General features: G+C 36.1%; 1 protein-coding gene across 4 annotated transcripts in view; it reads right to left on the minus strand.

Moving 5' to 3' along the window:
* FGFR2 (fibroblast growth factor receptor 2) overlaps positions 1-26,756 on the minus strand; it is a 121,522-nt gene that overhangs the window by 69,847 nt on the left and 24,919 nt on the right. For 2 of the 4 annotated variants that reach the window (XM_083364519.1, XM_083364517.1), the window contains exons 3-5: positions 12,078-12,344; positions 9,859-9,933; positions 3,766-3,935 (exon numbers count right to left, since the gene is read on the minus strand). In XM_083364519.1, coding sequence (XP_083220645.1) covers positions 3,766-3,935; positions 9,859-9,933; positions 12,078-12,344 — 512 coding nt within the window. The remainder of the gene's footprint in view (positions 1-3,765; positions 3,936-9,858; positions 9,934-12,077; positions 12,345-26,756) is intronic. The other 2 variants (XM_083364518.1, XM_083364520.1) reach the window with 2 other exon arrangements.

Genomic DNA, 26,756 nt, shown 5'->3' on the forward strand with positions numbered 1-26,756 from the left:
TGTACTTGTTCAAATATATATTGACATATAATGACAATACTTAAGGGCAGTTGGCAGTTGAGTTTCAAAAATCCTTTACCAGATGTATGGATTTTCACAATTTCTCCTTTTTTTAAGGAGAAAGGATAAGGAAATAATTGTACCCTGACAATGCAGGAAAAAAGGTAGAAATTTCTGGGAGTTAACCAAAAGAAACCAAGGATTCAGGACAAGGCAAATTAAAAGAACAAAGCATAAAAGCAATGAAACCATATTCAAGGAAAAGACTCAGTGGTGTAGCTCAATAATTTAGTTGTCTGAATAACCAGAGCAACAGAATCAAGCAAAAGGCTGATATGTATATCTTAGGAAGCAAGCTAAACTGAAATCAGATTATCTGTCTTGGTATACGTCAGGTAATATACCTTATAGAGTATATATCATTAATGACATCTGTTTATTTGCTTGCTTGTTTTGGCCACAGATCAAAGAGTAGACTTTGTCCAATCCCCCTTCAAACTTCTGACATAGCTACCCTATCCACAGTATAGATGAAGAACTTCTAGGTGGTTCAGAATGAGCTGGCTTCCTCTCTTTACAGTCTCCTATGATAAACACATCCTTACAGTTTCAAGACATCTACTGTAGGTGTCCTGATGGACCACCGCTTAAGTGTGAGTCAGCAGTATGGCGCAACTGCCCAAATCCCCCAACACAGTCTTGGGTTGCATCATCATAGGGATAGAATCAAGATCAAGGGAAGTGATAGTACCATTCTATATCATACTGGAATAATGGATCCAGGTCTGGTCACCATGATAGAAAAAGGGTGCTGAGGTCCTAGAAAGATGGCAAAGAAGACCAGCGAAGATGATAAGAGGTAGGTAGTCTAAATCGTATGATGAACAACTAAAGGAACTTTGTTTTTGCAAAGAGAAGAGAAACCTGAGGAAGACATGATAGCAATATAGAGGGTTGGACTAGAAGACCTGTAAGGTCCCTTCCAACCATATAATTCTATATCATTCCAAATACCAATGGTACAGGCAAAGGGGTAAACTAAGTTAGCAATTGTTCCACACCTACAGGTTCAACTTGTTTCTCAACTCCAGCCCCAATTTCAGCTCATACAACCCTAAATTAGGGTTTATAACCCTAAATTAGGCTCCTTCTAAGATACAGTATGCCTCACCCCCACCCTTTCCAAGAACAGTTCACTGCCCAAGACTCCATCAAGCCTCTTAGAGCAACCAGACATTTCTTCTAATATCAGGAGAAGAAAAGAGGTTTCAGATGACTCCAAATCAATTCCAGGCTCTGTTCACAATTCTTCAGCAGAAGCAGCCAATGGACTATTTTCAGCAGGTACCAAATGAAATTGTCCTGCAAACATACCAGCCAGCCAAGCCACAGAGTATTTGGTCAGTACTCCTGGGTATTGGTTAGTTACCAAGGAGAGCAGGTCACAGGGACAACCATTGTCTTTATAAGAATAACAACCATTGTATAGGTATTCATGATTCTGCTTTCATAATTTGAGTACTGTGCTATCCCAGTGCAAGTTCCAACTATTTCATGTGTATGTGTAGTATCATAATGCACATACAAGAGACTTGGGCTTCCGTTGACATGATACAAAGCTGTTTTCATCCTTTGCCTCCCCTCTTGACCCTGTGCACAGCCTGTGTAACTAAAAGTAAAAAGGATTTCTAGGGTACATTCTTTGCTTCTTCTTTTTTTCTTTATGCAGGCAACATGAAAGTAATGGAAGAAAAGCAATTTGACTAAATTCTTTTTTTTTAATCCTGACCTCAGTTTAACCCTGCATTTTCTTGACAGTCTAGCTAATTTTTCTAATCAGTAACTCAGAAGTTAAAGAGAGATGACTAATCTGATGCTATGAAAATTTCAAGCAAGGAAGGATCTTAAGTAATTGTGATTACTTTCTCTCAAAACTTTGTTTTCCCATCTATTTCACAGGCCATAAAATTCATAAAATAAGTTTTCCTGCTGTTTTATTCTGTAATTTTGTCACCAAGCCATACGTTTTTGCTCTACTCTATCTCTCCAAATTGGAATATTCCTGGGTGCCATAGCTCAAAAGTACAAACTGTTAAGAACACTTTATTGAATGTTACTGCTAAGTTCTAATTTATTTTCTTTTTTGCTTTATCATTAAACTCTTAAAACCAGAAAGTCACTCGTTACAACAGATTTGGATTTTTGATAATTTGGCTTTACAAAATCTATAAACAGAAAACAAGTAAAATGCTCTAGGTGAAGACACACAACATCTACTTCATAAATGTAACTACAAATGAGACCATTATCAGCCAAGAGGGATTTGAAATGTGAGATCTGAATTCAGTTGGAAGCATAGCCAAAAGAAGTACATTGAATGAATTCAGCTATATACTGAATCAAAATTATGGTCCATCTAGCTGTCTGCACTGACTGGCAACAACTCTTTTATATTTTAAAATTGGTCATTTTATTCCTGCTACCATGATTCATATTAGCATGAACATTCAAATTTATTAAATTTATATACTGCTCAACTTCCAGAGGCTAGGTGGTTTACAAGATCAGAAATCAATACACACATACACACAAACACACACACCAAACCCGCATACACAAACTGGCACAAGACAGAACAGAATCCCTGTGAATAACACAAGGGAAACAATATACTGGCCAACACATTCCTTGGCTTCTGCCAGGCACTCTGCCCTATTTGCAGATATCATTCTACAAAGTAAATTATCTACTCCACGCACAATGGGAATTTCCAATAAATTTATCTGAGCCTCACAGACAATCATTAAAAGTAAAATGATTGGTGGTTGCAACCAGTGCTTTGTTTGGCTTCTCATATGATTGGCCAGAAGTACTTTAACAACCATTTTCTAAATTTCCATAAAAGGCTCTCAGTATTCCAACATGCCCCAAAAAAATGGGGATGCCATTTACTAGGACATAACAGAGCCTTTCTACATACAAAGTACGTATGTGATCATTGGATATTGCCGTTCTTTCAAGGGTAGCTAAATACCAATGGATATACCACAGATTATTTCTGTTGGGACACACAGAGACACCCTGTCAACCAGTGTGCAGAACATAAAATAATAACATTTGATCAGGTTGCATGTATGGAATTTGATTTTCCAGCATACTGCAATGTTTTATGCATGAACCTTTCACCTTATCTATGGCAAGATTTTCACAAGACAATAATAATAATAATAATAATAATAATAATAATAATAATAATAATAATAATAATAATAATAATAATAATAATAGTAGTAGTAGTAGTAGTAGTTTAATTTCTATACCGTCCTTCTCCCGAAGGACTCAGGGCGGTGTACAGAACAATAAATACAATAAAAATACAAAATACAAAAGTTAAGATAGAATTAAATATTAACCCCAATTACAGTAAAATTAATTAAAATTAATAATTAAAATTCCCAAACCCATCAGACCAGGCCAGCTGATTCAAATAAATAAGTTTTTAGACAGCTAGCAACCCCTTTTGAGACTATTCCAAAGTTGCCCATGGCTTCATCAGACAGGCTTAAAGTCTGACTAAAAATTTTGGAACATGATCAATCAGGATTTACATATAATGAGCCAGTTCAATTGTGAATTGTGCAAATCACACAATGCCAACCCAAGAGGAAACAATGAAAATTTTCTGATCATCAGTCTCACAGATCTCTTCTACTGTATATCTATAAAAAGTGTCTTGAAAGGTACTGTCATAAACAAACCTCTTACCTTATATCCACCAATCCGGTGCTCTTGCTTAAATTCTTTTCCATTTTTTAACCATCTCATGGTTGGTAAGGGGTTTCCTGCAGCTGGACAACGGAATTTGACTGTGTTAGCTGCTGGAACAGCATGTAAGCGCTTCTCCATTTTGTCAGTGTGTGTCCATATAGGTCCTTCTATTTTAAAAAAATGAAGAGAGAAAGGAGAAAAAAATTACTCAATTTCTGTAAACTAAATTCTATAAATTCCAGGCCAGAAACTTCACAAATGAGTGAAATTCCAATGAGACATGAGATTTGAAGAAGTCACACTGATATTTTACACTGTTGATTTATGTTATCTCTGAAAACTCACATAGGCTATTGACAACCTTAGAAATTTCAGTGTGTACCTAGACAAAAATCTAGATCAGGGGTCTTCAAACTTGGCCCTGACTAAGGAATTCTGGGAGTTGAAGTCCACAAGTCATAAAAGGGCCAAGTTTGAAGACCCCTGATCTAGCCAATGTCAGGTAAATTATTACTTATGATTCATGGCTTAAGGCACTTAAAACACAGTTCAAGAATGAAACATCTTTAAGCTTAAATGAAATAAAAGTTCCCTTAAAACCGGTCTATTACATTAAAATTGAGTTTACAACACCTCTCTTGAAACGTTGGCCTTGATTTTATTGAATCTATCATCTTCTGAATAACCACATTGTGGACTGTTCTGGCAAAACTGTTATTTAATCAACTAGTTTTGATCTCCAAAGTGCTATATGACTTGGTACCCAGGTGCTTATGGAACTGTTTATTTTAAACAGGTCCTAGTCATATACTGGACTCATCCTGAATGAGCATAGTGTGGATTTATTATTTCCAAGAGATTCAGGAGAGGGCAACAAAGAAGTGTTTTTCTATTATTACACCCACCCTCCTTTGGAATACCTTTCTACTGGAGATCTGCTTGGCATCATTATGCCTAAATTTTAGGAAGACCTTGAAAACATTTAGAAAGGTATTCTCGAATACCTTATTTAGAAAGGTATTCAAGAATATTCACTGAATTTGTTTATATTTATTAACATTAGCATGTATATGTATATTAGTTACATGATTATTATTGCTCGATATAGAACTTATATAATTGTAATAGTTTTACATTGATCTATTATTCATTATTTTAATTGTACACCACAATGAAGCACGATGGTACAGAACTATATACAATATCACACATGCACACACTATGATTCTTCAGATAATGCATTTTTTAAAGTGCCATAATAAAAAGGGTTCTATGAATAAAGTCCTTCAATATTTTTTTTAATAATCTGAGCCTTTTTTTTCAGCCCAGTTCAAGGCAACCCAACCCAACCCTCTCCTGGTTAGGTGTAACAACACAGTGTTCAGTGATGGGCTTTCCACTTCCTAAACATTATGGTCAGAACTAATTCTGAGCCACAGTTTGTGGGCTGGAGAGAAGAAACAAACAAATCCTATTATAATGCTTCTTAAAACACCACAACCTAATCCTAGGAAAAAATAATGATTACTGTAGTAATTAGGTAAAGGATCCCCCGCACATGCGTGCTAGTCGTTTCCGACTCTAGGGGCCGGTGCTCATCTCCGTTTCAAAGCCGAAGAGCCAGCGCTTGTCCGAGGACGTCTCCGTGGTCATGTGGCCGGCATGACTAGACGCCAAAGGCGCACGTAACGCTGTTACCTTCCCACCGTAGTGGTCCCTATTTTTCTACTTGCATTTTTACGTGTTTTCGAACTGCTAGGTTGGCAGAAGCTGGGATGAGTAACAGGCACTCACTCTGCTACGCGGCACCCGGGATTCGACCCACCAAACTGCCGACCTTCTGATCGACAAGGTCAGCGTCCTAACCCACTGAGCCACCGTGTCCCTACTGTAGTAATTAATTACTAATATTTATTCCAGGGTAGTCCCCAAATTAAAGTATGCTCTCTTAGTAGCTTCTTTGATGTCACTTTGGTTCCTGGTGAAGCTTCTGTAAAATCCCACATTGTTTTTAATCCCTTTGTTTTGGTCTTTGTATCTTTATATTGCTATTTCTGATTCTGATGCATTATATGTAGGTCTAAACTGCAATATGTTAAAAAAATAGTTTTATGCTGCCTTTTTTCAATAACTCAAGGTGGAATGTTATTTGATACATCAAAAACCATTCTGAGAATATCGCTGAGCATTTGAACCATCTAGGTAGGATGAAAGAGAGAGGAAGAAAAAAACTTATACAAGATTTCTGTTAACATAATTTCAGGAATGAACCTTAATGAGCTTCATTTAGTATTTCTCTTTTTAAAAAAATAAATTCAATTAACCCATATAAATTCTAGGGTGTACCCAAAGGCTACATTCTGGTAAAAATGACTTTTGGTCTATATTTCTCTTTATTACGATTTTTTGGGGGGAGATGCATATACAAATGTAATTAATACAGGGAAAGTTAACATGCCATGCTTGTTGGAAGGTCTTGTCCCAGATTTAGGGAAGCTGAGTATTTATCCATCTACGTAGCAATTTTTCCTTGTGCTTACTTATATTCAGTGCCCATATCGCTAGGACAAATTAGGGACATTATTTGAATGAGTGGATAAAACACTCTCTCTCCCACCCGTTCCCCCCTTCCTTTTCAAAGGAGTTACATTATTCCAAGTAATAAGGGCCTAGGATACCTAATAAGTCGCATCTTGCCTTATCTTACTATTTATTTTTCAGATCAGAGACAGAAGCCTTTCTCTGTATCTTAAGATGGAAATATGTTTGGAAAAGCCTCTCAACATCCCTTCACTACTGTAACTTTTCCATTCATCAAATTTTTATTAGTTTATCAGAATTCAAAGGAAAATTAAAATAAATTAGAACATAGGGAAATAAAAAGAGAAGGAGAGTAAGTGTAGGACGAAAAGGAAAAAAAGAGAGAAAAGCATCAACTTCTAACTTCTTTTTGGTATAATAGAATAAAATAACATTACAATCTCAACTTTTTATTTTACTTAGTAATATGCACTAGCAGTTATTACAACAACAAAGCTATCTAACCTGAAAACCCTAAAGCAGTATTATAACTTTTGATAAAGTTATATTATTAAATATCAAGATATCAATGGTGCACTGCAAAGGCATACAGTCTCAGAATTAGAGTTTTGAAGGGAATACCATAAATGTACGTGGGAGGGAGATGGAAAGAATTTGCCCATTTACAAAATTTCCATTTGCCATTTATAAAACACTATACTGCTTGGATCTACACATATACTAAGCCAATACATTACAACCATTTGGCTTCTTGGGAAGAACTCCATGCAAATGGCAGTCAACATCAGCTAAAGCAAAGGCTAAAGTGGCAGCTGTAATTTCACATTGTTGTCCAAATAATAATTTAGCTCAATCTTAATTACTACCGATTTTCATTGTCTTCCCTGGGCTGTTATTACTATATTCTTAGTCTTTTCCTGCAGATAAGAGAAATCTGATTAACTATGTATTAATGTCATGGGTATAGTTAATTCCATTAGCTCATTTAGCTATTGAAAAATTAAAACTAAAATGTGTTTAACAGCAGGGCCATTTAATTATTTCACAGTAGATGCTTCCTGAAACAAATCAATTTACGGTACATGGAATTTCTTAAGAGGAAAGGGGCTCAGAAACAATCCCACTTCATTTCCTTTATTAGCATAAAAGAACAAAACAACTAACCCTTTCCAGCCATCAGTTAGGGCTGCTTTTGAATTCCACTAACACACACTCTGGAATCTTCTCTTCTACTTTCAGCCACAAAGCAAAATAAAAACACAGCTGGGGAAGCGTTCAGCTACAAACTCTTTTAACAAGCTGACCAATCAAAGAAAACGTCTAAAAGAATTAAGCACTCTAAACATTGTGTGTTATTGCTTTTGTTTCAGGGTGGAGCCTTTAGAACTAATTAGTTAGAAAAATCAGTGAGCATTTGATCTGTTGTTGTTCTATGTTTTTCCATGCTTAAAGTAAAAAACCGCAACCTTAAGAAAATATTTCATTATTTTAAAAGGCATATAAAAGAAAGAAACCTTAAAATGGATCTTACAAACTAAATTGCAATATTGCTGCAAAGGAATTTAGGTAACCAAAATAAATCAGTTAAGTCTGTAACACACAGAAAACAAACAACCTCCCTTATCCAGCAACAATCTTACTAAATACCTATCCATAATGAATACATATTTTGGCCCTGAAACTAGCATGTTCCATAAAACAGTTTTTAAACAAATAACATTGTTGGGGAAAAGTCCAAATTCTGGATAAAGGACAAATCGTACATAAAGAGAATCAGTATTATGTACAGGAGCTCATATGGTTGCTAGGTTCACACTGGCCTTCAAATGGTTGCAATTCATTAATTGCTATGAGATACTGTACAATATTAGCAATCTACATTTAATCAACAGCAAGTATGGTGTAATCATCTCCCAAGTTCTACAGTAGTTAGTTAGCCTTCAAACATATTGGCATCATGGTTTCTAGACTCTTTCATAACTGTAATAAATCTTGAGTATTTGTTTAGTGTAGGTAGCTAAGGGAACTGAGTAATATTAGGTAACCTTGGAAAAATGACTATCGCTAAAACTGATTTCTTCTAGCCACAATAAGGTCATGAGTTTTCAAGGTTAAAAATGAAGTTATTGGCATGCAGTGCAAATTTCCACTATTACAATAATTAGTGTCATTGTATCATCATCATCATCAATCACAATTACCTTCAACCTGCTTCCTACTAGTTGTGATTAAATTATTAACAATACTGATGAGATTTATTGCATCTTACATAAAATGCTGGTCAAAACATATACTGCATAAAATGTAATAATACATCTATGCTGATATTCAAATTCAAATTTGAGACGGATTTGAAGAAACAGCAGATAAACTTACTAACAGCACTGAATAACCAAGACAGGCTCTTGCCTTTATATTTCTTAGTAAAAAGCATTTTGACAAAATATGAAAGTTGTAAAAATCATATGCAAGTTGGCATCAACCCACCAATTCTTCTCTCGTAGATAAAAACAGTTCATACATGCAAACCCACAGAGACTGATATTCTGTATGCATGGTTAACCATGACATTGATATTCCCTGTAACAAATATTTTCAAAACTGATATTTGAAATCATTCACATGTAATAGAGCTAGCTAGCTAGTTAGCTATTCACACACACACACACACACACACACAAATGCAAGTGTGGAATTTTGAATCAACCTTTAGCCAGTTTGAATCAAACTCCTGGTGTGCGGGCAGAATTAGCCTGCAATACCACATTCTATCTAACCACTGTGCCACCATGGTTTAAATATACTTTATCCATGTTTTCATTCACACCTACCCACTGAACTGTCCCAGTTTAATGTAACAAAACAAATGTTATATATCATGTAGGCATATGATTCCCTTCTTCTCCCCTCTCCCCATGCATCATATTTAACCTTGAACTAAGAGCCCTTGGGCATTCTCCCAAAAATAGTTGCTGAAATTAAACAAAAACTAGATTGGATTTATTCCTTTTAAATTTACATTTCATTACAATTAAATATGGCCAATATGTTTATGATTATTATACACTATAATTCCTCTTCTGATTTATTAAAAACACAATCTGATAGAAATATTTAGTTTCAAATTGTTTGGATACTGTTCTGTGTTGACTGATATGGTAATCACTCCCTGTCTGAACTGTTAACTTTCTTTTTAACCTTTTTGGCATTAGGCCATATACTCATTAGGAAAAATATAGCTTCTTGATCATTATATCCTCCCTTAAAGATGTTTGGTTGTTTTTATTATAAGTTATTGCCATATTATCAGAAATAAATTGGTTAACAGGAAAAAACATACTAACTTATATTCATGCCACAAATACTAGAAATATTTTAAAATAAGAGGGATAAACTATTGCTAATTAAAACTCATGCACTTTACAGCCAAGGAATAAACCACTGTAAAATAAAACCTCATCTTCGAGTTGGGGGCCTTGGATACAAGAATGAAAAAGGTAGCAAAAACAATGTATCTTCCAAACAGCTTTAACTACTGAATTTACTTACTGATTGGGTTGCTGTCATTCACAAAATCCTCAGAAGCATCATTGTCATCTTCATCATCTCCAGATGAAAGAACATCTGAAGTTTAAAAATTATTTTAAAGATCATTCAGCTGCTAAATATTGTAAGCAAACGTGTATTTTTCTGCAGTCTGGATATTAAGAACAATACATAGGTGAGAGATGTTTCTGAAAATAGCAATAGTAATAACACTTGGACTTATATACCACTTCACTGTCCTTTACAGTCCTCTCTAAGCAGTTTACAGAGTCAGCCTGTTGCCCCCAGGGTCCTCATTTTAACAACCTCAGAAGGATGTAAGGCTGAATCAATCTTGAGCCAGTGAAAAGTACCTAAAGCAAGTCTTACTTAATCATCATCATCATTATCATCATCATCATCATCCTTGGGTAGGATTTGATAAGTAAATCAAAATGTCAAATCCGGTCTAAACATCTGGCTGACTTTGCAAGCAACCATAATAATACAGGTTGTAAGTCAGTCAAGCTAAGTTTGTGCTTCAGAACATCCACAAGTATGACTATTGTCCTCTCTATGTACAGACTGCATGCACATAGATCATGAATCAAAATCTTAAATAAAATATTGTTCATTCTTTTTTATAACAAACAAAACAAAATGCGCTTGTGACTTAAGAAACACATATATTTGCCTGGAGTAGATAATATCTCTACCATGTATTGAATGTAAAATAATGTAAAATAGCTTTATTACTACTGAAAAGGCAAAAGCATAAATTCAAATAGTTTGTATTATTACTATAATACACATATGCCCACTCTATCTATTAATGGAACATGAAATGATTTAAACATCCAACTTTTTTCTGATGTGACCTTATGATCCTCTCTGAGTGACCCTCACTGAGTATAATTCTATGCAGTTATATTGGGTAGCTCTATTAATCACTGTTTCTAGTTTCTGATTTATATTCCAGTTCTATAGAAACACTTTTTGGAAAGAAAAAAAATGACTCAGAACACATAGCAATGCATCTAAAATGCTTCCATGTGAATCATTAAGGCAGCTGTGTCATTATTTTAAACTTCAAAATACACTCCTGGATATTCCTGCATGCAAACAGAAAGAGATAGGTGTGCACACACATGTGGAGACAGCAGAAATAGTATGCCTCTGGAATGAGTCATGATTGCTCTAAAAAGTGAGGCTGTGTACACACTAACACACATTTTAAGTACCTCTTTTTGAAGGATTTCTAGTTTTAATTTATACAGGCAAGCTGCTAAGTAATGAACATGTACACACAAGCTGCTTATGTAGGTGGTCCTTCAGTTATGACCATAATGGAACCTAGCAATTACAAATGTAAGTCATGACAGCTATAAAGTCAACCATGTGACTGAATCAATTTTATGGTCTTTTTCATGGCAATCAATAAGAAATTGTGGCAGTCATTAATTGAACACAGCAGCAAACCCATTTTTACTATGTGCCAATTTCTGCTAAAAAAACAGAAATACATGCCTGTCTCTGGCAAAAACCATCATAAATCATGGTCATGGTGGGATGCTGCAAACAATCATAAATTCTGGCCAGTTGCCAAGCAATTTTGGAACTTTGAAACTTGGTTATAAGTAGCTTTGTAGGGGGGGGAAAGAGTATTCATTGTAATTTCAAATGGTCAATAAGTAACTGTCATAAGTTGAGGACTATCTATATTTCCCAGAGTAATCAGTAATTTCATACTTTGTGTGGGTAGCCACTCAGATATCAATGAAACATTCCTCAATTTACTCCAATAGAAAAGAAAATTTCTTTTTAATTTTAATTCCAAGTGATGCTAAACCAGGTTAGTTTGAGAAGTTTAAAATTACATTAAGCCAGCCAAAAAAATAAAATCCAGCAGATAAAAAAATTAAAATGTTGACGGGGAAGAGGGTTTTTTTTTTTGCTGGGTACAAAAGAAAAGTATCATTGGCATCAGTGAATATCTTGGGGAGGAGACAGTTGAAAATTCCCTTTTGTGTTACAACCTATTTGTTTTTCACATGGAAGGTATACAAAAAATGGCATCAAGCAAATTACTGAAAAAGATAGGTCAGATGGGTAATGACGAATGACTAGAATGTTATGTGGCATATTTTCTTTTACTCTAGTTAAGAGTAAAGCTGTATCTCCATGCCTAATTAATTTAGACTAGCTGTTTGGATATATTAGAAAATGTCTCTCAACAAGCTTACCTGTGACATTTATAATGAAGTAGAAAGTTTCACTGTCTGCAATCCTAACAGTGCAAGCATAAAGGCCAGAATCTCTGGGTGTCGTATCTTTAATCCACAGAGTTTCCCCAGTAATGACTGTTCGATTATTGGACACCAAACGTTTTCCATCTTTAGTCCAAGTGATTGTGGTGGCATCTTTCACTTGACAGTGCAACGTCAACGTTTCTCCCGGAAGTACAGAACGTACGTCAGGCTGAGAGATTTGATATTTGGTGGGTAGCTCTGCTAAAGTGGAATATAGGAGGAAAGGAAAGCAACAGAAGTAGGGGGAAAAATGTCCAACAATTGTCAATGAAGGAACTTGATCCAGCAAAGTATGTGCAGATTTTAAAACAATCATCACCATCATTTCAGCCAGCTGCCATTTTAATAATATTGAGCAAAGCTAGAAACACTGATAAAATGTGCTCTATCATTGATAGGACGGCATGTTGCTCTTCTTATCAGCTAAGAGGTCTGGGATAAAATTAGATTCAAAAGTGAAGTAGATATAGTCCTCGGTGTTGCATAGGGCAATTAAAAGGGCAGGGTAGAAGGCTGTGTGATGAGAAGAGGAAACCTCTTCCTCACTTAAGAATCTTAGTAAAAGAACATTAAAAATGTAAGATTTTGCCATTCAGTTAAAGGCACTGCTTGGTGCTGAATGTAAGCACGTTCAGCATCAAGTAGAACCAACAGCTTTCTTGGTTCTATGTCTAACTGATTATAAGATATATTTCTATAGATCTCTTCACTGTACCTAATTGGTTACAAGATCTGTAGTATGACAATCCAATCTGAAAAATCTCTTTTGAAGCAGTTCTGGGTAACATACAAGCCTAAAGTTAAGAGCATAAGTTGTCTACCTTACACTGTAATCTGCATGACCTATAGATTTCATAGGTTTCATTTCTGCAGGGGGTAGAAGGGTAGGGTGGCGGTGTGACCAGCAATGCCATGCATATTGTGACATCATCACAGAAATGATACAAATTCTGTAAAGTGCACAAACATTATTTGGATCGTTTACATAAGGACACCATGAAACATGCAGATAGCAGCACTGTGACTTCTACCATATCCTTGGGGGGGGGGGCTTGTCACAGCTCTGAGCCACACTATTGCTGTTTTTCGGTATGCATGGTTTTGCTTGTTTTAGGAACATTAATGCTTTTTTTTAATTTTGAGAATAGGCAGCAGCCAAATGATGGTTAAATAATTCATAAGGCAACATTTATTTATTAATTCTATGTATTTATTTTGTGCCATTATCTAATGCTCACACCCAGCCTACGGAGCAGCCTACTCAGTTGGCCAAAAACGCAATGTGGGAAAGCAGGAATAAGTCTGTTGGCTCACTAACTTCAACATGAATTGAAGACAAACGCTCACAACAGGGAGCCTTCTCTGTTCAACGTGCATGAAATCGGTTCTCTGAAATTACTGGATGGCTCCCTAACTTGTGATTAGGACTACTCCTGTTCACTGAGATAGGCAGAACCAATTCATTCATCTTTATTCTCCTTCATGGTATAAATTGATCTGAATGGCTGAGCACACCAGTCATCGCCTTCCACCAAGCACTAGTAAAATGTTACACAACATAAACTGTCTGCAGATGGAAGAACATAATAAATGTCCAAGCCCATAAAAATAGTGGCTAACCCTGACCCACAAACTCCATAAATTAGCACTGTGAAAACAGTGGTTATTTTTCCATGGCAAAAATTACCTTCTTTTATCTTTGCCTGGCTAAAGTAATACAATTCTTTTACTTCCAGATCATAAGATGGTGGCTGATACTACTAAATACTTCAGATCTTAAGCTAAATAATCTTGCTATACAAAGAGCAACAATTCCCACATGTGGTTTTAAAAAATGAGTCTCAATATTCAATAGCTCAATATTCTTTGACTAAAAGGTCCTCAATGAATGCTGATACGTGGGGAGGTAATTATAGATTCCATTAATCTATTATGACATTTTGCATTAAAAGGGTTAAATAGGAAGGAAGGCAGGAAGGCAGGAAGGGAGGAAGGAAGGAAGGAAGGAAGGAAGGAAACGAAACACGGGCTGCTTTCTACTATATACTTTTTAATCAGTAAGATGGTTAAATGGGTTGGGTTTTTTAAATTGCCCAGAGTCCATAATTGGATTTAGGTTTGCTGATATTTAAAAATAAGTAAGACTAACTTACTTTCTGAAACAGTTAATACTATTCTTAATGCAAAGCATTCATTTTGAATAGCATTGATACCAAAATGACAAATCCCCATTGCAAACATCACAAACCAAGCTTTGTCCTTTCATATTTGCATTGTGACATTGTCTGAGAATACATAGGGAGTGGAGGATATACCACAATATCACAATGCAGGTTTCTCCACTTGCCTCCCCTTCCACTCACTCAGAACACAAATGGTTCTTTATATAACCTTTGGGACAGTACATTTATTGGCTTTAGCTTTAATCAACAACTCACAGAGCTTTGTAAATTAATTAGATCTAAGATTTATTTAAACCATAGTTCTCTGAGATATTTAAATATCAACTAAGATTTTGTGTTAATGAAGGATTTTCAATCAGAATCTAACTGCTTTAAGAACGTGGTTAGCAAACTGGGCAGATCTACTTTAAAGAGATTACATTTGTGTATCAAAATGGAAGCAAGAAAGATGGAGATGTCGCATGAGATAAGAGTATTTTGGCAGTCATGGTCAATGAACAGTAAAATTTATAGCCATAGCAGGTGATCAATGACCATCCCCCATTATATGCAAAAATAGGGTGGGGCTTTGACTTTGCTGATCAGGAATGTGTTTTCCGAAAGGAATTGTGTTCACTGAATACTTTTAAGAGATATCAAAAGTAAATGGGGAAATGCTAATGATTTTTTTTAAAAAAAGAAAAGGTCTTAGAATTACACAAAGGCACAGCAGAATTTGCAACAACAAAAAAAAGTACAGTGCAAAATGTTTGCACTATACTATTCTATCCATCCAGAATGTCTTCAAAGCTATTCCATTTCATTACCTCCCAATCTTCACTGGACTCTGTTCTCACCCGCTCCTTTCTTTTGTTTTGAGTTTCAAAGTTGTTTTTAGTGGTATTTTAATTTTTTAAAAAAAAAAATATTGACCTATGTTTCTTCAAAGCTTTCTGATTCCTTATTCCAGTGCCTGAATGATGATGTCATATTGGCTATATAAACATCAACCCTTACACGTAAACATTAGAAATAGTAAGAATAATTGTTTTAGCATGAGAAACATAAAATATGAAGGACAGTCGTGACATCACTGTTTGTTTTGCCAGATTCCAACCTAGAAGCAACTAAAGCCTGTCACTTTTTATAAGCCTTGCCTATAAAACTTCTCTCAGCACCGGTTTTTGACTGCGTGCCCAAATCAGAAAGAGTGGAGGTGAGTTAGTGCAGCAGTATCCTGCCCTTTTCGTTCAGACAAAAACCTTCAGGTTTAAATACTGATGAGATCCAGGAAACCTGGAAACCATATTGCTCCGCAGATTTAACCCATCTCCCTCTGTGATGCTTTGGGATAAACTAGTACATACTTTTTAATATTTACATGAGATTGAGCACCAAAGCAATGAACTCAGCTATGTAGTGTCTGGCTGCCTGCTCTTTCCAGGCATACATTATCCAGCAACAACAATATGGTCTTCCAGCCAGACCTGGCAGGGACCATTTCAATCCATGTGACATGTATGACTTCCCAGAGACTCTTCTCATGATCTGCGTTTATTAAGCTTTGGACTTGATATTTTTATTTTTATTTGTTCCCCTTAAAGCAACAAATTGTACATCAGGAGTCTTCAAACTTGGCCTTTTTATGACTTGTGTCCACAAGTCATAAAAGGGCCAAGTTTGAAGACCCCTGGTGTAGATTGACTTTCCAACCAGCTGTGCCCTCAATTACTGGTTAAAATACAGCAAAGCAGCAGAAACAAATCTAGAATGAAAAACCTATTCTCTACTACAGAGCCACTTGGTATGCCCATTAGTAATATATTGACAGCAGCATAAAAAATACAACTATTAAGCTTTATTCCAGATCTTGATATGCAGTACAGATAGTCCTTGACTTGCAACAATTCATTTAGTGACTATTCAAAGTCATAATAGCATTGAAATTGACTTATGACCCTTTTTCACACTTACCATTGCAGCATCCCCATAGTCAGGTGATCAACATTCAGATGCTTGGCAACTAATTCATGCTTACGATAGGTGCCATGTCGTGGGGTCATGTGATCACCTTCTGACCAGCAAAATCAATGGGGAAGCAAGTTTCACTTAACATATTACTAAATGAACACTGCAGTGATTCACTAAACAAATATGGATAGAAAGATTGTAAAATGGGGCAAAACTCACTTAACAAATGTCTCACTTATCAACAGAAATTTTGGGCTCAATTATGGTCATAAGTCAAGGACTACCTGTAATACTTTTTCTGATATTGTCCATACCAGATCTTGGTATGCAGCAATAGCTTCTTTCATCGCTTGATAACGTACTGAAAGTAGCCAGTTTCCCAAAGAGTCAGAATCACACTGTATGCACTCCCACTTTTCACACTTCCCATTATCCAAGAGGATAAGCAAAAATTGATATCACTTCCACTTTATCAGTCCCTTGGAAAATATAGAAAGGTCTCACATGCAGCAAAATCTTATCTCCTTACTGCATATGCCTGGGCATATTTCATCCCTCCTCTAGGAACAGAGCAATGGAATGGGGCTTTCTCCCTAGCACAATACAAATTTGATTCCCATGGACTAAGTTTCAAAATATGGATTTAAAAAAAAATGTAAGCCTGCTTTCTGACCCAAAAACTTAGTTCTCTCTCAAGTACAGTTCTTTATTTTCTTTTAAGCCATCATTCTTGATCCATTATATATTTATTTGTCAAGCTTCCCATCTCACCAGAGCTGAGTCTGGGTGGCCTACAACAGCCCATATTTAATACATTCACAGCTTACAGTACGTAAATGCCCTTAGAACTTGCATTATATTTTTTGGAGAGAAAAATTAAAAGGAAAACTCCTGTCTTCAGGCTTACAGTGGAAAAACTGCAAATTGCAAGAAAAACAAACCCTAGAATCCTTAGGTACTAGTTCATAGAAGCATTATGCTTGCTTGGTGCTATTATTATCATTATTGGGTCCGGGATATCTGAGGGAACACCTGCTGCCGGCATCAAGTTCCCTTCGTCCAGTGTGCTCCCACAGGGAGGGTCTTCTCAGGGTGCCGCCGGTAAAAGATTGCCGGCGGGTAACGCCCAGGGGGAGGGCCTTCTCAGTGGGTGTGCCTGCCCTCTGGAACCAGCTGCCCGTGGAGCTGAGGACTGCCCCCGACCTCCGTTCATTCCGCCGGGACCTGAAGACCTGGCTCTTCGAGCTCTCTGGCCCAGGCTGAGAATTTTAATTTTAATTTTAATTTTAATTGGGGTTTTTACTCTTTCAGGGGCTGTTATAATCTTTTTAATTGTTTTTTAATTTTTGTATTTCTTGTTTTAATTCCCTGTAAACAGCCCTGAGTCCTTCGGGAAAGGGCGGTATACAAATCCAATTAAATAAATAAATAAATAAATATTGAGACATACATTAGTTTGGGGTCTCTCTGAATCATTATAAGTTTAAAATGGGGAGCTAGTGTGGGTTAGGTGGGTAAGATGAATCTTTCCCACATCAGCGCCATTCTGGGGATGTCTAGCATTGCCATGGAAATCAATTCATCACTAGCTCACCTTACAAGTTGTGTAACTTATTTCTCATGCTTATCAATTCAAGCTGAGACACACCATGCCAGTTTTTTTTATTTCAAAACATTGTCCAAGAATAATAAGTCTGGTTCTTCCAGCATCAGCGAGATTGCTCAGCCAATCTGCAGTCCTCTTTGCATAAAATTAAAAAGGGATGCATTCATTAAACAAGAAAGTAGTTATTATACGCAGGGAGAAAAACTGGTACTTATTTACCAGTTTTTATTTACTTAATCTTCACTAACTTAGTCTCTGTGAGTTTGCGTTGCAGTTGTTTTGTTATATTCCATGGATGGATGGATGGCAACAATACAAATATAAACAAAAATCCTGTTTGATTTTGTGGAAATTTTGGAAATAGAGCAGCTGTACAAGAATCCTATCTTGGACTATAGGATTTTGTAAGATATGCAAACAACGTGCTCTTTTTTCATTTCTAGATTTTCAATAAGATAAACAGTTTTGGTCTGTATTTTGTTCAACATCCAGTTTCAAGCTGTAATTCTATACATTATCCTGGGCATAAGTACAGCTGAACTTGGAAGACAAACATGGGTCTGCAGTACAAAACTCAGTAGCTGCTTCTTTTCTTTAAAAGAAAAAGAAAAACTGGCAAGAAATACATCCTTGCAACTCTAACATTTGAAAGATGTAGACACGACAGCACAATTCTTGGTCCATCGGAATTCTGGCTGCTGTTGCGTTCCTGTTGGAATGGTTATTAAAAATAAATAATCTGAGTACTTTTTTCTCATAATATTATCACTGCGTGGCTACCAAGACACAGAGAAAAAGAATACACTGGCTTTGAATCTTACTTTACATATTATTAATTATTGTCCTAAAATAACACTTCAAAACTTATTATACATGTGTGGGTCTTTTTATACAATTAATTTGTCCAGCTCTGCTTGTGATACTCTGTAAATCTATCATAAAGTTCACAGCCAAGAGACTTTTATCCAGTTTTTTATGAAAGTAAATAAATTTAAGAGATTTCAAGCTTTAAATCCATCAACAAAATATGTATTTTCTATGTATAGTCTATGGAATGTTAAAGATAAAAGACAAACAAGAAAATATAATAAATTCAAGAACATTATACAGAAGGACTAAGTGTTTGGCTACTTCATTCATTGTCATTCTGATTACCTTATATCTAAAGCCCCAGCATCTGATAGGAGACCATCTAAATCTAGAAATACAAATGTAAGAAATAACAGCCAACTGTTTTGTTAATAATGATTTTTTTAAAGAATATATTTTTGGTATGCTTATTCCAGGTATTCAAGGTTTCTGTATTCATTTATAGTAAAGATATATAAATCTGAACCAAGAAACATACAAAGCTGGTTCAGATTAAAATATGCCTTAAAAACCATGCTCTTCTGAACCAAAAAACAAAACTTGGTGGACATGTCATCACCAAACATGCTGTGCTACTTTGAATACTGATCTCTACCTTATGGATTTTGCTCCATAGTTCAGCTTAGCCAAGTCGTACATCAGAGAGAGGAAAAAAGCTACAGTCAAAACATATCAGACTGTATTTTCATGGGACTGCACAGGTTGCCTGTGTGCTTTGCTATCTAACCTGGGCAAGAGTACAAATAAAATAGGCCCATATATATTGGCAAGGAAAAAAATGTCTGAAGTAGATGAAACTCTGTACGATGTGAAAAAATTTTCATCCCAATGCTGGAATGCATGATTATCCAATGAAATCTCTTGGCAGGAGATTCCAGACAAACAAAAGGAAGGATTTAATTATCCAGCATGTAGTTAATTTATGGAATTTGTTGCCAGAGGAAAAATTTCTACACTAGAACCAGTGTGATGATGTCCCTGAGTCAAGTTTATTTATTTTTTTTTATTTTAATTCCATTTATATCCCGCCCTTCTCCGAAGACTCAGGGCGGCTTAAAAGCTTAGCAGTAGCCTTCATTCTATGTATATGCCTGCTTATTAGGGCTTTCACACACACACACCCCAAGCGGCATTATTACAAAGTCAGCTTATTGCCCCCAACAATCTGGGTCCTCATTTTACCTACCTCGGAAGGATGGAAGGCTGAGTCAACCTTGAGCCTGGTGGGATGCGAACCTGCACATTGCAGGCAGCTGGTGTTACTTAAGGAGGCATTAGCCCACTGCTCCACCAAGGCTCTACTACACCAAATACATCCATACACTTTTCTTAGTAACAGTATGAAAAAGTTGCATGCATGCTGAACTACCCGGAATAGAGATTTCTATCGTATGTTTGAACTTTGTGTTCAGCACACAAGTCACATAGGAGAGAGGAGGAAATGCTTACAGGGTTTCCAGTAAAGTCTTGGGACTTCCTGAGAATTTGTTTATTTGTTTATTCCATTTATATATAGCCAATCAACACAAAGAACATAAAATTAAGTTTCTTTTCAACTGCTAATCAGGCTTTCCTTTCTTAACTGCTGATCTTGGACAAGATTTCCAGTTGCTGCCACCTGCTACTTGCTTGTTTGATTGATGTACATGTCTTGTTTCCCCCCCCCCCCCCCGCAAGAGCTAAGAAGAATATTCCAAGCAAACCCTTCCTTCCATAATATTCTGTAACTATAAGCCTATGAAGGTGATTGACCAGGTGGACAGAATAAATTGCCCAGAATCCCCTACTAAATTTCCATAGGTAAGGGTGAACTTGACATTGCATGCCACTGGATTTAGTCTACCATGTGAACTACCACACTGTTTTTCAATGAAGTGCTGGGTTTCTCCATAGTGCTAATGGACCAGATTTTACATCACCACAGCGATGTCTGGATTACACCATGCATTGCCAACACAGAAATTACGCAACTGGAGATAGCATGAACAGATTACTATACTGGCATCTGCATTCCAGCTGAGGTCAAGATCTATGTATTACAATTGTTTGAAAAATGAATTATAACTCTTGTCAAACTGGTCATCTCAAGTTTTGATGAAGGCTGCAACTATTACCGGTATTACAATCATTCTTTGTCCTGAACCTTTAGACAGACTAGATACAGCTGGGTCTTTTCATGTGACTCCCCAGTTACACTTTGAAAAACCTACTTATTTCATCCAGTGTTTATTCACAGGCCCTGTATAAAGAGAAATGAGTGTTAAATTATCTAATAGATTTTTTTTTTCCTTAGCAGGAATAATACAATTAAAATCCTAATATAAAAGGATCTGCAGTAATGCAAGAAAGGACCCATTTCTAAAATACTCTAGTGGTCACCTGTCATTCGGGCTTTTTCTCAACACTGGAAGTAGTCCTATTTCCAAAAGAAACACAAATTAAAGGTAGTCCTTGACTTACAACCACAATTGAGCCCAAAATTTCTGTTGCTGACAAATCTGTTAAGTGAGTTTGCCCCATTTTATTACTTTTCTTGCCACAATTGTTAAGTGAATCACTGCAATTGTTAAGTTAGTAACATGGTTGTTAAGTGAATCTGGCTTCCCCATTGACTTTGCTTGTCAGAAGGTCACAAAAGGGGATCACAGGACTCCAGGACACTGCAACAGTCATAAATATGAGTCGGTTGTCAAGGATCTGAATTTTGATCATGTGATCATGGGGATGCTGCAATGGCCATAAAAGTGTGAAAAATGGTCATAACTCACTTTTCTCAGTGTTGTTGTAACTTTGAACTGTCACTAAATGAACTGTTGTATGTCAAAGACTACCTGTAGAAAAATGGAGAGTAAAGTGGGAAGAAGTGTACATAGAGACATCTCCCTCCCATTCAGTCCTCATCTGTCTTCTGCTCCACTGACCTGTCTTACAGAAAACTACTAGACCGTTTACTCATCTTTCTGTCACCTCAAGTAGAAGGAGAAACCAGGAGTATTCTAGTCAGTTTAACCTAAGCTGCCAAACCTCTTCAATAAATGCTAAAGAAAATGTTTCATATCTTAATCTGGGACAGAAGTATCAGTATGTCAGACTTTGTTCCCCACAGTTAAATCATGGAACAAGCTCTGATGAACAATATATATATCAGAAAACAAGGCAACCCAGAAATTCCAAAAATTCCTTTACTTCAGAAGAGATATCTAAAGAGTTTCAAGATGGCAAAAGTTACCAGTTTCCCCCTGATCTTTTAATGAATAGGCTGGTTATCCACCATTTCATGAAGGACAGCAATTTCCATCTGTTCACTGTTTTGATAACTGATACCACTTTTATCAACATGAGAAGAAGCTCTTACACACTACATTTTCCCCAGGTTAAATTGATTAGCAACAGCCCCCCCCCCTTTTTTTTTAACAGACAAGTCTATGGGACTTTAGAAAGACTTCTGAACACATGTTTTATAACAGAACTAGGGGTCCTTCCAGAAGACTGGCCTACCAGGGCGTACAAACAGCTCACTTAATGAGCAAATGAGACTTTGCAGATCATAAGGTCAAGGATTCTATCCCTATGTGATCTAATTTATCCTGCAGCCTAAACCAAAATGGCCACAGACTGTAGGCCCACAGATCAGAAAGGTAGGCATGCCCACAGTAGCCTTAATCAACCAATGGGAACCAGGCAGGTGCCAGCCACTGAAAATTGTGAATGAGACATTGTAGCTCATTTGTACACCAAGACAAACCAATCAGGACAAAACATAAAACACTTTTTTGAAATTGAAATAGAAATTGGAAGAATTTAGGTTGCCTCAATAGTAGGCTGTGGATGAAACAAAAGTGTTTCATGGCTGGCTGGAGAATTCTGGGAGTTGAAGTCCACAAGTCTTAAAGTTGCCAGGGTTGGGGACCCCTGTTATAAAGCATGTCCTGTAAAAACAGTTAGGAGGGCATCTGATCTCCACACCATGGTTAGTGGAAGAGCCTTCAGAGCGAAAGTTGAAAACCTAAGAAATAGGATAGGGCAGGGGCTGGTAGTTGCAAAACAGATATTATTTACCATATATAAAAATATTTTTCCAGTAATCTGACTTACTACAGCTAGTTTCCAGTATGTACAGTATACCATTAAAATTGCTCAGGCTTGTTCATTAGTCACAGTATTAAATTAGGGAATTTGAAGTTAAAAGCAGCCTTCGTTCAATTTATCTAAAGCCTTGCAAGTTATTACTTGCAACAACAAAAATGGCTAGTTACGATTAGCTGAAAATAGTTTTAGCTCCAGAACTATGTATTTGCAGTATAAAAAACAGAGTCTATTAATAATTTATTTGATTGCTTGATATGGAAATAAGCAATTTACCTTATAATTCTAATAACTATTAAATAAATAATAAATAAGTTATGCCTCTTCACTAACCTGTATCTGTGGATGTTTATGCATATATGTGTATTCTTGAACTGTGACGCTCATTGTTAATGTACTCAGAAGTCCCTGTAAGTTTAATGTTGTTATTCCCAAGTATGTGTACATAGAACCATGGCCTTTATTGTACTATTCTGAAATGTTGTTCATTGCATCAATGTAAGTACAAGGAAGTATTTTAATTAATTGGCTTTGGGACAAGTTGGATGCCTTCCTATGATCACATAAATAGCATCGTGGCATTATATCAAGATCAGAAAGAAACATTGCCTACAATCTTTTAACGTTTTCAAAACAACAGTTTCCCAGGTATTTTATTCTATTAGCAATATGTAAATTACACAAGTAGTTTCTTTGCAAAAAGCATTTCCGAATAAAATATTTAAGGAAGGATTTAACATTTTTCAAATTAAATGAAATATTAAACATGGTGTTTTTAGCAAAGTTGGAAAACCAATGTGTAGAAAATATTGTAATACTGGATTCATTACTCGACTATTTTAATTCTCTCTTGTCTAGTCTTGATATAGCTACAGCTTCTCCTAAAGCAACAGACTTATTAGAATTTTGATGGAAAGCGTATTTCTAGTATCAGTAGCTTACATTTACCTGCAAATCATTATTGAAAGCTAATGCCACATTTCCAAACTACAATACGCAGTTTTATTTTTTATTTTTTTAAAAAAAAATCATTTTCAAGATTTTAAAAAATCTCTTTTTATGACCGTGTAGTGCCTTTTTTAGGTAGAGTCAGAGTGACTGAATGGAGCTGAGCGTGGATGCAGAGTTTACAGAGATATTTTTTGTTTGCACTTTACAAGAGAAACATCTGCTGCTACCTAGGATTGAACTCTCAACCTGCCGAGTGGGAGGTGAGCATCTTTGCCACTAGGCCTCCCCGTTTTTTATGATAAATCTACAGGAAAACATAAAGACTCATGACAATCCTAGGGGATTGACGGGGCAAATGAGGACACATGTAATGATGTCACATTTTAAATGCTATAATATAGGTACTTGCATCCGATGACACAAATATGTAATTAGGGTATTTGTGCAGTGGTGTCACCATGCAGATGCCATCATTGTGGTATCATCATGGTTTATTGCCTCTTCACTGCTGTGAAGAATGAAGGATTATGAGTCAATAGGATATACAGGACCACATGGGATAAAGTGCCCATTTGTATAGTTAGACATATCTGTTGTCTCCATGAGCAGCATTTTGAATATCAATAAAGGACAATATTTGTAGCTCAGGATTGAAATGCCTGGTCCTTGGTGCTCTCTGAGCTTGGCTGTTTTCTTGCAGACATTTTATTATCCAAACTAGGTAACAAACTGTTAGTCCTGATGTTAGGGTTAGGGTTAGGCACCAAGGGCCCCTCATTTTAAATATCCATGCAGATAATCTTCAATTTGGCTAAACATCTATTTTGTACTGATTTTTATCTTTGTCTCTCAGAAAATACAGATCATGTTAGGAAACATAGAAATCACATTTTATTATTGAAAATATTCTTATTAGGAATATATTACCCTAACAAAAGAACAAAAAGAAACCCCTAATTTATACCACTGCTTTACCCAATACAATGACACTGGGAATTAAGAAACATATCTGAAATGACCAAAAGCTGAGAAAGATGTTCTAACAAGTCTACTAGCAAGCTCTGATTTGCAAGCTATGTTTTTCAGACACATGTTTTCAAACTTACTAATATATCGCTGATAGTAGATGGAAGGGAGGGAGGGAGTTAAAAATAGAAGTATAAAGTTTCCACTAGGTTAAACACACTTGCCTTACCATTAATCCTCAATCTCCCAATATACAGGGGTCCCAAATTCAGTGATCTCACTGCAGTGGCATCTGCCAGCACCCAAAATTGAGAAAGTGAGATATAGAACTTGGTGATGTTATTAGATTTTAATTAGGTTCTATTTGTACTATGCCTAGAGATGTCTGAGTAGGAATTTGGAGACTTCAATGTCCCCCACATACATCTATTACTGAATTATAAAGAAAAAAAATCAAAGGAAATTATATCCAGAATTTGTTCTTCAATTATATTTGTATGCTACGTCACAACACAGATTCATGGGCTGGCCTATGATAAAAGCAGTATTAATTAAAACAACAACAGCCTAACATTGTAAAATTTAAAAAACAACAAGGAGAAATATAAGAAAAATAAAACTGATAGTCATTCTATTTGAAGAAGAAGAAGAAGAAGAAGAAGAAGAGGAAGAGGAAGAGGAAGAGGAAGAAGGAGGAGGAGGAGGAGGAGGAGGAGGAGGAGGAGGAGGAGGAGGAGAAGAAGAAGAAGGAGAAGGAGAAGAAGAAGGGTTATTTAAAAGATCTAAATGAAGAAAAAGTTTGATAGGTGATGGAAAAATGTGTGGAATCCACAAGCTTCAATGAAGAAGCTATTACTCATTAGGTTTCCCTTTAGCAAAATTCTCCATGAGGGTCACTTACCTTATTTCCTTCAGGATATTAAGGTACAATGAAATTAATTTCCTGTAATCATCATTAAACCTCAGCAACTAAACAAGAAGGTGAAAAATGGAGAGACAGATGCTTCAATTGTAACAGCATCTGACTAATACATAACTGAGTCCCTCAAAATCCTGTAAGTTAGTATCTTCAATCTCTTCAGAAAAAAAAGATCTTTCCAAATATTTACTTTTAAAGCCTAATGGCTAATTGGTTTCAGTTCCTCAATATAACAATTCAGAACCACTCTTTACCCACGTTCACTTCTGGAGCATTCATAATAAAACAAGACATGCTGGATTATGGCCAATTAACTTTTGGGTGCTTTGGTTCAGAGTACATAAACCTATTACTTCTTTGAAATTAGTCAATACTCACTCTAAATCTAAGCGCTTAAGGTGTCCCCAGGGGAGAGGATTTTAAATGACATTTTAACAAAATGAAAGAATTCAAAATAGTATTTGTATTATTTAAAAACCAAGGGATAGTTTGTCTGAACATCAGCTGTAAAGAGAAAAGGAAGCTAAATGCCAGAGACCAAATTAACTAGCTCAGCAGGTTTCCTTACAGACAACATGGGTGAGAAAAGGTCATCAGTGAGCTTGCTATTTATCAACTATATGTATAAACTAATTATTCAGTTCAACTCAGCTGCCTTTCAACCTGGGTGCTCAGTAAAACCTCCCATCATTAAGGTTTAGCTTCATTAGTATTCTCTGCATGGCAAGAATATGGATCAAATTTAAGAAGCTCTGACTGAGTCACAAGGTATGTAATACTGCTAGAGAATAGTAAGTAAAGAATTTAAAAAATATATCTAGAACTGTTGCTCAGATTTCCTCTCTTAAAAAAAGTCACTAAAAGGTGATCATAAACCTGCCAAAAATCAAAATTTAGCCTCTGTGATCTGATCAACAGTGATCACATCTAATGCTGAAATCCATAAATTTAAAAATGTAGGTTCAGAAAGAACAATACTTCACACAAAAGAGAAACAACGAAATGGAATCTCTTGGCCTCCATTCTATCCCCAGATAGCACTATTAGGCCTAAGTTCAATGGCTATACTGGCCAACTTTCTA

This window comes from Vipera ursinii (genome assembly GCF_947247035.1).
Source record: "Vipera ursinii genome assembly, chromosome: 5".
NCBI classification, from domain to species: domain Eukaryota; kingdom Metazoa; phylum Chordata; class Lepidosauria; order Squamata; family Viperidae; genus Vipera; species Vipera ursinii.